We start from the raw sequence: 14,876 nt of genomic DNA on the forward strand, positions 1-14,876 counted from the left end.
GGAGGCTGGAGCCCACATGCTGTTTTCCTTCCCCATCCCCCTGAGGGGCTCTGAGGAAGTGGGATCTTACCGGCCACCAAGCCCTGAGGCCGGGCTCCATCCACAGACCCATAGAACCTGCTGGATGTGGAGCGGGAGTGCCGTTCAGGGACAAGGCCCTGCAACTTTCAGGTACTCTGTGTCCCCGTATGGCAGGCCACGCACACCCCAGGCTTGCTGGGTGTGCTAGTGCGCCGGGGACTGTAGCGCTGTGCGCTGGGCTTATAGTCCCCGCAGATTACTGGGGGACTTTGTGTGTGGATCGCCGCGCCGACCGCCCCTGGAGCGGCGGCGCAGCTGCGACTTGTAGTGCGCCGGGGACGCGCCGACCGCGCTTTTACGGCGGCGGCGCTTCTAACTTGAGTCCCCGGTTTTCTGCGGCCTAGCTCCGCTTCGTTAACGCCCCCCACCCTGTCAATCAGGGTAGGGGAGAGACGTTGTTCAATCGGCAGCGCCGAGGGCTGGAGCACGATTTACATGCTCCAGCCCTCTCACTGAGCACAGTAGGACACAGGCTTCGCGCTTTTTCTCTGTGCACGCCCTAGGCCCGCCCCCAGGCTTGCAGCTCCCCAGGACGCCGGCAGCCATTATACACATGCAGTCTGGCTGGAGAACGGACGCAGGCTCTGGGGGACCCAGGCTAGGGGTTTCTGGCGACCACACACCCGCGCTAAGCGGGCGGTAAGCAGCACATACGTGCGGCCCCACTAGTGCCACAGTGTTATATTTTTCGCTGTACCAGATATATTTATATACTGCACTGTAAGGTCGCTTCTTGGCTGTACACCCTATATTGCTTTGAGGAGACAACAGCATGTCATCCGCAAAACGCAAGGGTGCCAAGGCACGGGCTGTATACACGGCTTGTACAGCATGTGGGGCTAATCTACCAGCAGGCTCCAACGACTCTCATTGTGTGCAATGTTCAGTCCCAGTGGCACTTCGTCAGCCAGAGCCTATTGTGGTGGTAGCCCAGGCAGAGACGCCTGTGAACCCTGCCCCGGTGACGGGGACAGAATTTGCAGTCTTTGCTGATAAAATGTCTGTGACTATGACAAAAATCCTGGAGACCTTGCAGTCCAGGCCAGTTGCTCAGACCATAGACACTGCTGTGTCTATGTTCCCCGGTCCCCCTCAGTTGGAACTAATCCGTACTTCAAGGGGGTCCCAGGCATCACAGGCTGAGGGCTCTGACTCCGATGACAGTCCCAGTCCGCCTAAGCGAGCTCGCTGGGAGAGACCCTCCACGTCATCACGCGGATCAGGGTCTCAGCGAGAAGGGTCCCTATATGATGGTTCAGAGGTGGGTGATCAGGAGTCTTGTCCTGACGCCGCACTCAATTTGGATACGCCAGATGGTGACGCCATGGTAAATGACCTTATAGCGGCCATCAATAGGCTGTTGGATATTTCTCCCCCAGCCCCTTCTGCAGAGGAGGCAGCTGCACAGCAGGAGAAATTCCATTTCCTGTATCCCAAGCGTAAATTGAGTACTTTTCTGGACCACTCTGACTTCAGAGAATCCATCCAGAAACACAATACTTATCCGGACAAGCGTTTTTCTAAACGCCTTAAGGATACACGTTATCCTTTTCCCCCTGACGTGGTCAAACGCTGGACCCAGTGTCCAAAAGTGGACCCTCCAATATCCAGGCTTGCAGCTAGATCCATAGTTGCAGTGGAGGATGGGGCTTCACTTAAAGATGCCAATGACAGACAGATGGACCTTTGGTTGAAATCTGTCTATGAAGCTATCGGCGCGTCGTTTGCTCCAGCATTCGCGGCCGTGTGGGCGCTCCAAGCTATTTCAGCTGGTCTGGCACAGGTGGACTCTCTCATACGTCCAGCAGTGCCGCAAGTGGCGTCCCTAACTACGCAAATGTCTGCGTTTGCGACCTACGCTATCAATGCGGTACTGGACTCTACGAGCCGTACCTCAATGGCATCCGCCAACTCTGTAGTTTTGCGCAGGGCCTTGTGGTTAAAGGAATGGAAAGCAGATTCTGCTTCTAAAAAATGTTTAACCAGCTTGCCATTATCTGGAGACAGACTGTTTGGTGAGCAATTGGCGGAAATCATTAAACAGTCCAAAGGTAAGGACTCCTCCTTACCCCAGCCCAGATCAAGCAAACCTCAACAGAGGAAGTGGCAGTCGAAGTTTCGGTCCTTTCGAGGCTCGGGCAAGCCCCAATTCTCCTCGTCCAAAGGGACTCAGAAAGAGCAAAGGAGCTCTGATTCCTGGCGGGCTCACTCACGCCCCAAGAAAGCAACCGGAGGTACCGCTTCCAAGGCGGCTGCCTCATGACTTTCGGCCGCCTCCCTCCGCATCCTCGGTCGGTGGCAGGCTCTCCCGCTTTTGCGACATTTGGCTGCCACAGGTCAAAGACCGGTGGGTAACAGACATTTTGTCTCACGGGTACAGGATAGAGTTCAGTTCTCGGCCTCCGCCTCGGTTCTTCAGAACTTCCCCACATCCCGACCGAGCAGATGCCCTTCTGCAGGCGGTGACTTCTCTAAGAGCAGATGGAGTGGTGGTCCCTGTTCCTCTTCAGGAACAAGGTCAAGGTTTTTACTCCAATCTCTTTGTGGTGCCAAAAAAGGACGGCTCATTCCGTCCTGTTCTGGACCTAAAACTGCTCAACAAGCATGTGAACGCCAGGCTGTTCCGGATGGAATCCCTCCGCTCAGTCATTGCCTCAATGTCTCAAGGAGATTTCCTAGCATCAATAGACATCAAGGATGCTTATCTCCACGTGCCGATTGCTACAGAGCACCAACGCTTTCTACGCTTCGTGATAGGAGACGACCATCTTCAGTTCGTAGCTCTGCCATTTGGTCTCGCGACAGCCCCACGGGTGTTCACCAAGATCATGGCGGCAGTGGTAGCAGTCTTGCACTCTCAGGGACACTCTGTGATCCCTTACTTGGACGATCTACTGGTCAAGGCACCCTCTCAAGAGGCATGCCAACTCAGCTTGACTGTTGCACTGGAGACTCTCCAGACGTTCGGGTGGATCATCAACTTCTCAAAGTCAAATCTGTCACCGACCCAGTCACTAACGTATCTTGGCATGGAGTTTCATACTCTCTCAGCGATAGTGAAGCTTCCGCTGGACAAGCAGCGGTCTCTACAGACTGGGGTGCAGGCTCTCCTTCAAGATCAGTCGCACTCCTTAAGACGCCTCATGCACTTCCTCGGGAAGATGGTGGCGGCAATGGAGGCGGTTCCGTTTGCGCAGTTTCATCTGCGCCCACTTCAATTGGACATTCTCCGCCAATGGGACGGGAAGTCAAAATCCCTGGACAGGAAAGTCTCCCTTTCCCAGACGGCCAAGGACTCTCTGCAGTGGTGGCTTCTTCCCACCTCATTATCACAGGGAAGATCCTTCCTACCACCGTCTTGGGCGGTGGTCACGACAGACGCGAGTCTGTCAGGGTGGGGAGCAGTTTTTCTCCACCACAGGGCACAGGGTACGTGGACTCAGCAGGAGTCCACCCTTCAGATCAATGTTCTGGAAATCAGAGCAGTGTATCTTGCCCTACTAGCCTTCCAGCAGTGGCTGGAAGGAAGGCAGATCCGAATTCAGTCGGACAACTCCACAGCGGTGGCATACATCAACCACCAAGGGGGGACACGCAGTCGGCAAGCCTTCCAGGAAGTCCGGCGGATTCTGATGTGGGTGGAAGCCACGGCCTCCACCATATCCGCAGTTCACATCCCCGGCGTAGAAAACTGGGAAGCAGACTTCCTCAGTCGCCAGGGCATGGACGCAGGGGAATGGTCCCTTCACCCAGACGCGTTTCAGGAAATCTGTCGCCGATGGGGAAGGCCGGACGTCGACCTCATGGCGTCCCGGCACAACAACAAGGTCCCAACCTTCATGGCACGGTCTCGCGATCAAAGAGCGCTGGCGGCAGACGCCCTAGTGCAAGATTGGTCGCAGTTCCGGCTCCCTTATGTGTTTCCACCTCTGGCACTCTTGCCCAGAGTGCTACGCAAGATCAGATCCGATTGCAGCCGCGTCATACTCGTCGCTCCAGACTGGCCGAGGAGGGCGTGGTATCCGGATCTGTGGCAGCTCACGGTCGGCCAACCGTGGGCACTACCAGACCGACCAGACTTACTGTCCCAAGGGCCGTTTTTCCATCGGAATTCTGCGGCCCTGAACCTGACTGTGTGGCCATTGAGTCCTGGATCCTAGCGTCTTCAGGATTATCCCAAGGGGTCGTTGCCACCATGAGACAGGCTAGGAAGCCCACGTCCGCTAAGATCTACCACAGAACGTGGAGGATATTCTTATCCTGGTGCTCTGCTCAGGGAGTGTCTCCCTGGCCATTTGCATTGTCTACCTTTCTTTCTTTCCTGCAATCTGGGTTAGAAAAAGGTTTGTCGCTCGGCTCCCTTAAAGGTCAGGTCTCGGCGCTATCCGTCTTTTTTCAGAGGCGTTTGGCACGCCTTCCTAAGGTGCGCACGTTCCTACAGGGGGTTTGCCATATCGTACCCCCGTACAAGCGGCCGTTAGATCCATGGGATCTGAACAGGGTACTAGTTGCCCTCCAGAAGCCGCCCTTCGAGCCTCTGAGGGAGGTTTCACTTTCTAGACTATCACAGAAAGTGGTTTTTCTGGTAGCGATCACATCTCTTCGGAGAGTGTCTGAGCTGGCAGCGCTATCATGCAAGGCTCCCTTCCTGGTCTTCCACCAGGACAAGGTAGTGCTGCGCCCCATTCAGGAGTTTCTCCCGAAGGTGGTATCCTCTTTTCATCTTAATCAGGATATCTCTTTGCCTTCGTTTTGTCCTCATGCAGTTCATCGGTATGAGAAGGATTTACATTTGTTAGATCTGGTGAGAGCACTCAGAATCTACATTTCCCGCACGGCGCCCCTGCGCCGCTCGGATGCACTCTTTGTCCTTGTCGCTGGCAAGCGCAAAGGGTCGCAGGCTTCCAAAGCCACCCTGGCTCGATGGATCAAAGAACCAATTCTTGAAGCCTACCGTTCTGCTGGGCTTCCGGTTCCATCAGGGCTGAAGGCCCATTCTACCAGAGCCGTGGGTGCGTCCTGGGCATTGCGACACCAGGCTACGGCTCAACAGGTGTGCCAGGCAGCTACCTGGTCGAGTCTGCACACTTTCACCAAACATTATCAGGTGCATACCTACGCTTCGGCGGACGCCAGCCTAGGTAGAAGAGTCCTGCAGGCGGCAGTTGCCTCCATATAGGGGAGGGCTGTCTTGCAGCTCTAACATGAGGTATTCTTTACCCACCCAGGGACAGCTTTTGGACGTCCCAATCGTCTGGGTCTCCCAATGGAGCGCCGAAGAAGAAGGGAATTTTGTTACTTACCGTAAATTCCTTTTCTTCTAGCTCCTATTGGGAGACCCAGCACCCGCCCTGTTGTCCTTCGGGATTTTTGGTTGTTTTTCGGGTACACATGTTGTTCATGTTGAACGGTTTTCAGTTCTCCGAGGTTACTTCGGAGTGAATTTGTTTAAACCAGTTATTGGCTTTCCTCCTTCTTGCTTTTGCACTAAAACTGGTGAGCCAGTGATCCCACTGGGGGTGTATAGCCAGAAGGGGAGGGGCCTTACACTTTTTAGTGTAATTGCTTTGTGTGGCCTCCGGAGGCAGTGCTATACACCCCAATCGTCTGGGTCTCCCAATAGGAGCTAGAAGAAAAGGAATTTACGGTAAGTAACAAAATTCCCTTCTTCCTCCTTCTTGCTTTTGCACCAAAACTGAGGAGCCCGTGGGAGCACGGGGGGTGTATAGGCAGAAGGGGAGGGGCTTTACACTTTTAGTGTAATACTTTGTGCGGCCTCCGGAGGCATAGCCTATACACCCAATTGTCTGGGTCTCCCAATTGGAGCTAGAAGAAAAGGAATTTACGGTAAGTAAACAAAATTTCCTTCTTTCCTCCCAAATTTTTGGGAGGAAAAGTGCGTCTTATAAAAATACAGTAATCACACATCTCTGCTCTACACTACACAATAGTTGAAGTGATTAGGGCTGGCTATCTTTACGTCTCTCGGGAAAAAGTATGTGGTTCTAAAATTGATGGGGTGTGTTCTTTTTTTTATTTTATTTTTTTCAAATTATTATTCAGATCTGCAGCCACTATTCCTTGATGTGGTTAATTAAGCTTACTAATACTGGTGAAAATTCCTCTTTAAACCACTTGGTCTGAAGAAAAATCAGACATACACATCAGCCTAGAATATCATGAGTACAAGGATAGTACTCGTTCGGTATAATCGGTCATGTGCATGAGCCATTATGGAAAGAGTGAGAGTTGACTATAATCTGTTTTACAAATGAAATCAGAGGTGAAAAAAGAAATGCCAAACCTCACTATTTTATTCATTTTGCTCTTTTCTGCCATTTGTTTCTGAATCATTCAGCAACATAAAAAGAAGAGGCGGCCAGAGGTTTTCAACTTTTCAGCGATTCATCTGGTGCATGACCCTCAAGGTAATGATATTTATGGTTAATGATACGAAGAAAACCAACTTCCCGTTTCAATCTTATATGTTAGATGTTATCTAATGACTTCAAAATCCTATTGTAGGTATCGTGTTTCTCCGAAAATAAGACAGGTCTTATATTATTTTTTTGCTCAGTCAGATGGGCTAGAGCTTAATTTCATGGGAGGTCTAATTATTTTCTTTTTATTCTTGAACAAAAAAATCAGCATATATTTGAATATAACAATATTCACTAGACAAATCATATGTCACCAAAAGTCCTTAAACAGTCTTAACCTCCAAATAGAATGCTGGGAACCTCCAAGAGACAGGGGACCCTGAATAATTACCCAGTTTGTCCCACCTTCTATGGAACGCTGCCTCTGCATACCAGCCTGTCTACTCTTCAGTTCCACTAGACTCCTGTAGTTAAAGGACCTTTAGTGACATCATGGTCACATGACCATAATGTCACCAAAGGTCCTTAACCAGTTTTAACCTCCAAAATGAAAATGCTGGAGTCCCTAGGCAATTTACCTGTCCTTCCAACCCTCACCTCCCCCAAATGCTGGTCCTGACTTTAGGCCTTATTTATAGAGTAGGGCTTGTATTTCAAGCACACTCCAAAAATCCTGTAAAATCATGCTACGGCTTATTTTCGGGTAGGTTGTATATTCAAGGAAACACAATTACATTATACATCTGTAAAAGAACAATTAAGTATAGAAAATTAAATGATGGATCTGTGTCTTATCTACCCATGTAACACCAAATTCAGTCGATTTTAATCCATTATATCGTTTTATCGCTATCTATAGACCTCCTATGCCATTTGTTAATAGACAAGCCTGTTTTTTCCAGCACCCATGACAGCACCCTTACATTCGTGGTGCTGTCATGGGTTCAGAAAAAACACATTACCGGTAAGTAATTACGTATTTCACAACATTTGGAAAGTTCTCCCATGTTTCAATATCACATGGTAAAATGAATTGAGTTATTTCAAACTACTACTTGCCCCAGAACAAGAAATGCGGGCGTCACACGAGACTATCTATCGTGCGATACATCGTCGGGGTCACGGTTTTTGTGACGCACATCCGGCATAGTTTGCAACGTCGTTTCGTGTGACGCCTCCGAGCGACGCTGAATCGGTCACATCGTGAGTCGTGTACACGTCGCTTATTTTTCAAAAATCGTTTATTTTTCATGGCGCCGGTTATTCATCGTACCCGGGGCAGCACATATCGCTCCCTGTGACACCCCGGGAACGATGAACACAGCTTACCTGCGTCTCGCGGCACCTGCCGGCTATGCGGAAGAAAGGAGGTGGGCGGGATGTTTACGTCCCACTCATCTCCGCCCCTCCGCTTCTATTGGCCGGCGGCTGTGTGACATCGCTGTGACGCCGAACGTCCCTCCCCCTTCAGGAAGAGGATGTTCACCGCCCACAGCGAGGTCGCTCAGCAGGTAAGTACGTATGAAGGCAGTTTAACGACTTTGTGCGACACGGGCAGCGATTTGCCCGTGACACACAAACGATGGGCGCGGGTACGATCGCACGATAGATCGTACCGTGTGACGCCCGCATAAGCCTTTGTTCATGTAAAACTGAAAAACTTTATTGGCCAGATCCATCAATACAGCCAGCTTCAGAGCATGTAATAAGCTGAAATGACCCTTGTAAGTGAAAAATGTTTGTGAGGAGTTGATGAAACAGGAAAACTTGGGAGCACTTTACAGTTTTTACATGTGTTTCAATATTACTCCAGATTTTGCAGAAAAACTTTTGAAGGAGCTGGAAAAATCCAAAGAACGATTTGAAGTCAAGATGATGTTTATGGACCTCATTTCCAGGCTGGTTGGAATCCATGAGGTGAGTTGCTGTTTATTTTTTTTACTACTTCTTTTACATTTACAAAAGGTCACAAAAATCTTTTGGAGAAACACTGCATGAATGCCTATAAAGGGGGTGTTACTCACATCCTATTAGTCTCCATATTGCCTTATGAGAGTATTTAGCTGTCAAAACAATTGGTCCCTCTACTAGGTCTGTCATCTATCAGGAAAAAAAACAAGGATAAAAAGTGGAAAAACGTCCACGCTGCTGTGCCAATAGAGAGTTAATTCCAAATAAGAGCAATGCAAAGGAAAGGAAATATATATAATTATATTTCTTTGTCGCTCCATTGGGAGACCCAGACAATTGGGTGTATAGCTTCTGCCTCCGGAGGCCACACAAAGTATTACACTTTTAAAAAAGTGTAACCCCTCCCCTCTGCCTATACACCCTCCCGTGGATCACGGGCTCCTCAGTTTTATGCTTTGTGTGGAAGGAGGCACACATCCACTCATGCATTCTCATACATAGTTATGTCGGATGGAAGAAAAGAGGTCCCCAATGGGGTCCCCGGCATGTTCCCTTCTCACCCCACTAAGTCGGCGGTGTTGTTAAGGTTGAGGTACCCATTGCGGGTACGGAGGCTGGAGCCACATGCCGTCTCCTTCACCATCCCTTATGCGGCTCTGGGAGAAGTGGGATCCTATGCGGTCATCCATGTGCTGGGACCGTGCTCCATCCGCAGCCCCTGGTGGAACCTGCCGGACCGGAGCTTCTTCATCCCCAGGGACTGGGCCCTGCAACTTGAAGGTACTCTGTATCCTCATGTGGGGACTGTACAGGGGTCGCACCTTCTCCCCGGAAGCCGCGGTGGTTCCGTCAGTTATCTTTTCGGCGGACTTCCGCGCCGATAGTGCCTGCTTGTCGGCCGCGGCCTTAAATTTAGCCCCCGGCTTCGCCGCAGCCTAGTCCGAAAAATCCCGCCCCCGAGCCTGCCTGTCAGGGGTAAGGACGGGATTGCCGACATGACGTCGGCCTTGAGGGGTGGAGCATCCTGCATGTCTCCCTCCCCCCTCATTGACCACTTGGGGACTCCAGATTCCCGCTCTCTGCTAGCGCCGCCCTCGGCTCCACTCCCCCCCTGAGAGCTCCGGCAGCCATTTTTAGCATTCTGCCGGTGGATGCTATTCAGCAGCAAGGCTCTGCAGCTCCGGGGGATCCACGACAGGGAATCTGGAGGACACACTCCGCACGTGAGCGGTTGGTAAGCCACACCGGTCACCCGGTGCTGGTCTCCCCTAAGGTGCCGGGATGGATATATATATATATATATATATATATATATATATATATATATATATATATATATATATATATATATATATATATATATATATATATATATATATATATATATATATATAATCTCTCTATCTCTATATCTATATCTGTTCGGAAAGCCGGTATACCCTTTTCCCATATACCCTCAGTGGTCACTCTCCTAAGAGACAACAGCATGTCGTCCACAAGGAGCAAAGCTACTAAGGCACAGATTTTTTTTCGCGGCCTGCACCTCTTGTGGGGCTATGTTGCCTGCGGGATCCCCCTACCCTCACTGTGATCAATGCTCGACTCCTTCCACGCTTGCTCAGCCGGAGCCTAGGGCAATTGTGGGCCCCTCGGCTCAGGTAGATCCCCTTGCTCCCCCTGAGCAGGCTGCAGGGACAGAGTCACCGGCGTTGGCCTCTTTCGCTGAGAAACTCTCTGTCACTTTCTCAATCCATTGCTCAGTCTATGGACAAATGGTCATCTAAGCTGCTTGAGGCATTGCAGTCCAGACCGGGCTCTTCACAGGCCCCGGTCCCTGTTAGTTTGTTTCCTCCAGGCCCTTCTCGGTCCGCGCCGCAGCGCGCTCCCAGGATAGCCCCTAGGTCCCAGGCGGAGGACTCCTGCCCGGATCGCAGCCCCAGACCTGCTAAGCGGCCTCGCTGGGATTCTTCCCCGGCCTCCTCACGCTGCTCTGGATCCCAGTTTGAGGACACTCAGGAAGACGAGGCGGACGTGGGAACTCAGGGCTCTGACCCTGACTTCGCCCTTAACCTTGATACCCCTGAGGGGGACGCCTTAGTAAATGATCTTATCTCGTCCATCAACCAGGTGCTGGATCTCTCACCACCACCTCCTCCTGCAGAGGAGTCGGCTTCTCAGCAGGAGAAACACCAATTTCGATTCCCCAAACGTACGCGCAATACGTTTTTTGATCACTCTAACTTCAGAGACGCTGTCCAGAAGCCCAGAGCGGTCCCGGACAAGCGCTTTGCTAAACGGCACACTGACACGCGTTATCCCTTTCCAGCTGAAGTCGTTAAGGGCTGGGCACACCCTCCCAAGGTGGATCCTCCAGTCTCTAGATTGGCTGCTAGGTCCGTTGTGTCGGTTGCCGAAGGCTCATCCCTGAAGGATGCCACTGAATGACAGAGCTCTTGGTGAAGTCTATTTATGAGGCCACGGGCGCGTCTTTTGCCCCGGCCTTTGCGGCTGTGTGGGCTCTCCAAGCAATCTCAGCATGTCTGACTGAGATTAATGCTGTCACGCGGAATTCTGCTCCGCATGTGTCTTCCTTGACCTCTCAGGCATCAGCTTTTTCGTCCTACGCCATGAACGCCGTCCTAGACTCCGCTAGCCGTACGGCTGTGGCATCCGCTAACTCCGTGGCAGTCCGCAGGGCCATGTGGCTGCGCGAATGGAAAGCAGACTCTGCTTCCAAAAGGTTCCTAACTGGTTTGCCTTTTTCTGGCGAACGTTTGTTTGGCGAACGGTTGGATGAGATTATTAAGGAATCCTCGGGAAAGGACTCCTCCTTACCCCAGTCCAAACCTAAGAGACCTCAGCAGAGAAAAATCCAATTGAGGTTTCGGTCCTTTCGTCCCTCCGCCAAGCCCCAATCCTCTTCGTCCAACCGGCCGGAGAAAGGCCAGAGGAACTCCTATGCGTGGCGGTCTAAGTCACGCCCCCAAAAGGCCGCATGAGGCACTGCCTCCAAGACGGCCTCCTCATGACTCTCGGCCTCATCTAGCCACATCCTCGGTCGGTGGCAGGCTCTCCCGCTTTGGAGACGCCTGGTGGCCACACGTTCAAGACCGATGGGTGAGAGACATTCTGTCTCATGGTTACAGGATAGAGTTCAGCTCTCGACCTGCGGCTCGTTTTTTCAGAACCTCCCCACCCCCCGCACAGGCCGATGCACTTTTTCAGGCAGTGGACGCTCTAAAGATGGAAGGAGTTGTCATTCCCGTTCCCCTTCAGGAACGTGGTCGCGGATTTTACTCCAACTTGTTCGTGGTGCCAAAAAAGGACGGGTCATTCCGTCCCGTTCTGGACCTCAAGCTGCTCAACAGACATGTGAGAACCAGACGGTTTCGGATGGAATCTCTCCGCTCGGTCATCGCCTCGATGTCACAAGGAGACTTACTAGCATCGATCGACATCAAGGATGCTTATCTCCATGTGCCGATCGCACCCGAACATCAACGTTTCCTGCGTTTCACCATCGGGGACGAACACCTCCAGTTCGTCGCATTGCCCTTCGGCCTAGCGACAGCCCCACGGGTCTTCACCAAAGTCATGGCATCCGTCGTGGCGGTCCTGCACTCTCAGGGTCACTCGGTGATCCCATACTTGGACGATCTCCTAGTCAGGGCCCCTTCTCGGGTGGCGTGTCAACGAAGTCTTACCGTCACTCTGGCGACTCTCCAGCAGTTCGGGTGGATCATCAATTTCCCGAAATCCAAGTTGACGCCGACCCAATCACTGACTTACCTCGGGATGGAGTTTCATACCCAGCCAGCGTTAGTCAAGCTACCGCGGGACAAACAGCTTTCTCTGCAGGCGGGGGTGCAGTCACTTCTTCGGAGTCAGTCACACCCCTTAAGGCGCCTCATGCACTTCCTGGGGGAGATGGTTGCAGCTATGGAGGCAGTGCCGTTCGCGCAATTCCATCTACGGCCACTCCAATGGGACATTCTTCGCAAATGGGACAAGAGTTCGGCTTCCCTCGACAAGAACATCTCTTTCCCTTGCAGCCAAAACATCACTTCAGTGGTGGCTCCTACCCACATCTCTGTCTCGGGGAAAATCCTTCCTCCCCCCAACCTGGGCCGTGGTCACCACGGACGCGAGCCTGTCAGGTTGGGGAGCGGTTTTTCTCCACCACAGGGCTCAAGGAACCTGGACTCCAATAGAATTGTCCCTTCAGATCAATATTCTGGAGATAAGGGCAGTATATCTAGCCCTATTGGCTTTCCATCGGTGGCTGGAGGGCAGGCAGATCCGAATCCAGTCGGACAACGCCACTGCCGTCGCCTACATCAACCACCAAGGCGGCACTCGCAGTCGTCAAGCCTTCCAGGAAGTCGGGCGGATTCTGCAGTGGGTGGAAGTCACAGACTCCACCATCTCCGCAGTTCACATCCCGGGCGTGGAAAACTGGGAAGCAGATTTTCTCAGTCGTCAGGGCATGGACGCGGGGGAATGGTCTCTTCACCCAGACGTGTTTCGAGAGATCTGTCGCCGCTGGGGAACGCCGGACGTCGATCTCATGGCGTCACGACACAACAACAAGGTCCCGGCCTTCATGGCACGGTCTCAGGATCACAGAGCTCTGGCAGCGGACGCTCTGGTCCAGGATTGGTCGCAGTTTCGACTGCCATATGTGTTTCCCCCTCTGGCGATGCTGCCCAGAGTACTACGCAAGATCCGGTCCGACTGTCGTCGCGCCATTCTCGTCGCTCCAGACTGGCCGAGGCGGTCGTGGTATCCGGATCTGTGGCATCTTACGGTGGGTCAACCGTGGGCGCTTCCAGACCGCCCAGACTTGCTGTCACAAGGGCCGTTTTTCCATCTGAATTCTGTGGCCCTCAACCTGACTGTGTGGCCATTGAGTCCTGGCTCCTAGCGTCTTCAGGGTTATCTCAGGATGTCATTGCCACCATGAGACAAGCCAGGAAGCTTACGTCCGCCAAAATCTATTACAGGTCTTGGCAAGTCTTCTTATCCTGGTGCTCTGAGAACGGTTTTCCTCCATGGCCGTTTGCTTTACCCACATTTCTTTCATTCCTACAATCTGGAATGGACAAGGGTTTGTCCCTCGGCTCTCTCAAGGGCCAAGTGTCGGCGCTCTCCGTGTTTTTTCAAAAGCGTCTAGCCAGGCTTCCGCAGGTCCGCACGTTCCTGCAGGGGGTTTGCCACATGGTCCCACCTTACAAACGTCCGTTGGAACCTTGGGATCTTAACAGGGTTCTGACGGCTCTTCAAAAGCCGCCTTTTGAGACGCTGCGGGTTGTCTCTCTCTCCCGTCTTTCTCAGAAGGTGGCCTTCCTGGTGGCAGTCACATCACTTCGGAGAGTGTCTGAGCTTGCAGCGCTGTCATGCAAAGCCCCCTTCCTGGTTTTCCACCAGGATAAGGTGGTTCTGCGTCCTGTCCCGGAATTTCTCCCTAAGGTGGTATCCCCTTTTCATCTAAATCAGGATATCTCCTTGCCTTCCTTTTGCCCTAATCCAATTCACCAGTGTGAAAAGGATTTGCACTCTTTGGATCTAGTGAGAGCACTCCGGTTCTACGTGTCTCGCACGGTGCCCCTGCGCCGTTCAGATGCGCTCTTTGTCCTTGTCGCTGGCCAGCGTAAGGGCTCTCAGGCCTCCAAGTCAACCTTGGCTCGATGGATCAAGGAACCGATTCTCGAGGCCTACCGTTCGTCTGGGCTTCCACTTCCTTCAGGGTTGAAAGTCCATTCTACCAGAGCCGTAGGTGCGTCCTGGGCTTTGCGGCACCGGGCGACGGCTCAGCAGGTGTGTCAGGCAGCTACGTGGTCTAGTCTGCACACTTTCACAAAGCACTATCAAGTGCATGCCTATGCTTCGGCAATGCCAGTCTAGGTAGGCGAGTCCTCCAGGCGGCGGTTGCCCACCTGTAAGAGGGGGCCGTTTTTCGGCTCCTTTTATTGAGGTATTCTTTTACCCACCCAGGGACTGCTCTTGGACGTCCCAATTGTCTGGGTCTCCCAATGGAGCGACAAAGAAAAAGCGTTCGCTATTTAAAATTCAATCAGTAGCCTCCCCAACATGTTACACCGAAACATGTTGAGGCAATTGAATGAATTTTAAATAGCGAATGCTGTGGTCAGCAACTATAGGAATAAAGGGAATTTTGTTTACCGTAAATTCCTTTTCTTCATCGTTCCTTATGGGAGACCCAGACCATGGGTGTATAGCTTCTGCCTCCGGAGGACACACAAAGTACTACACTCAAACGTGTAGCTCCTCCCTCCTAGCATATACACCCCCTGGTAGCCAGTCCTAGCCAGTTTCAATGCTTTGTGTTCAGGAGGTCACACACACACATGCATTCTCTGATTTTTGATTTTTTGGATTTCAAAGATTTGGAAGAAAAGCGGGTCCAATCTGGACTCCCGGCATGTCCCTTCTCACCCCACTGTGTCGGCGGTGCTGTTAAGGTTGATTTTACAAGGCTGGAGC

At 52.0% G+C, this 14,876-nt stretch overlaps 1 protein-coding gene across 1 annotated transcript in view; it reads left to right on the top strand.

Annotated features, from left to right (window-relative positions):
* Positions 1-14,876, top strand: part of SDAD1 (SDA1 domain containing 1) — a 164,294-nt gene that overhangs the window by 60,226 nt on the left and 89,192 nt on the right. Inside the window, exons 10-11 of the mRNA XM_075337456.1 lie at positions 6,440-6,509; positions 8,275-8,378. Coding sequence (XP_075193571.1) covers positions 6,440-6,509; positions 8,275-8,378 — 174 coding nt within the window. The remainder of the gene's footprint in view (positions 1-6,439; positions 6,510-8,274; positions 8,379-14,876) is intronic.

This window comes from Anomaloglossus baeobatrachus, chromosome 1, assembly GCF_048569485.1.
Source record: "Anomaloglossus baeobatrachus isolate aAnoBae1 chromosome 1, aAnoBae1.hap1, whole genome shotgun sequence".
NCBI classification, from domain to species: Eukaryota; Metazoa; Chordata; class Amphibia; order Anura; family Aromobatidae; genus Anomaloglossus; species Anomaloglossus baeobatrachus.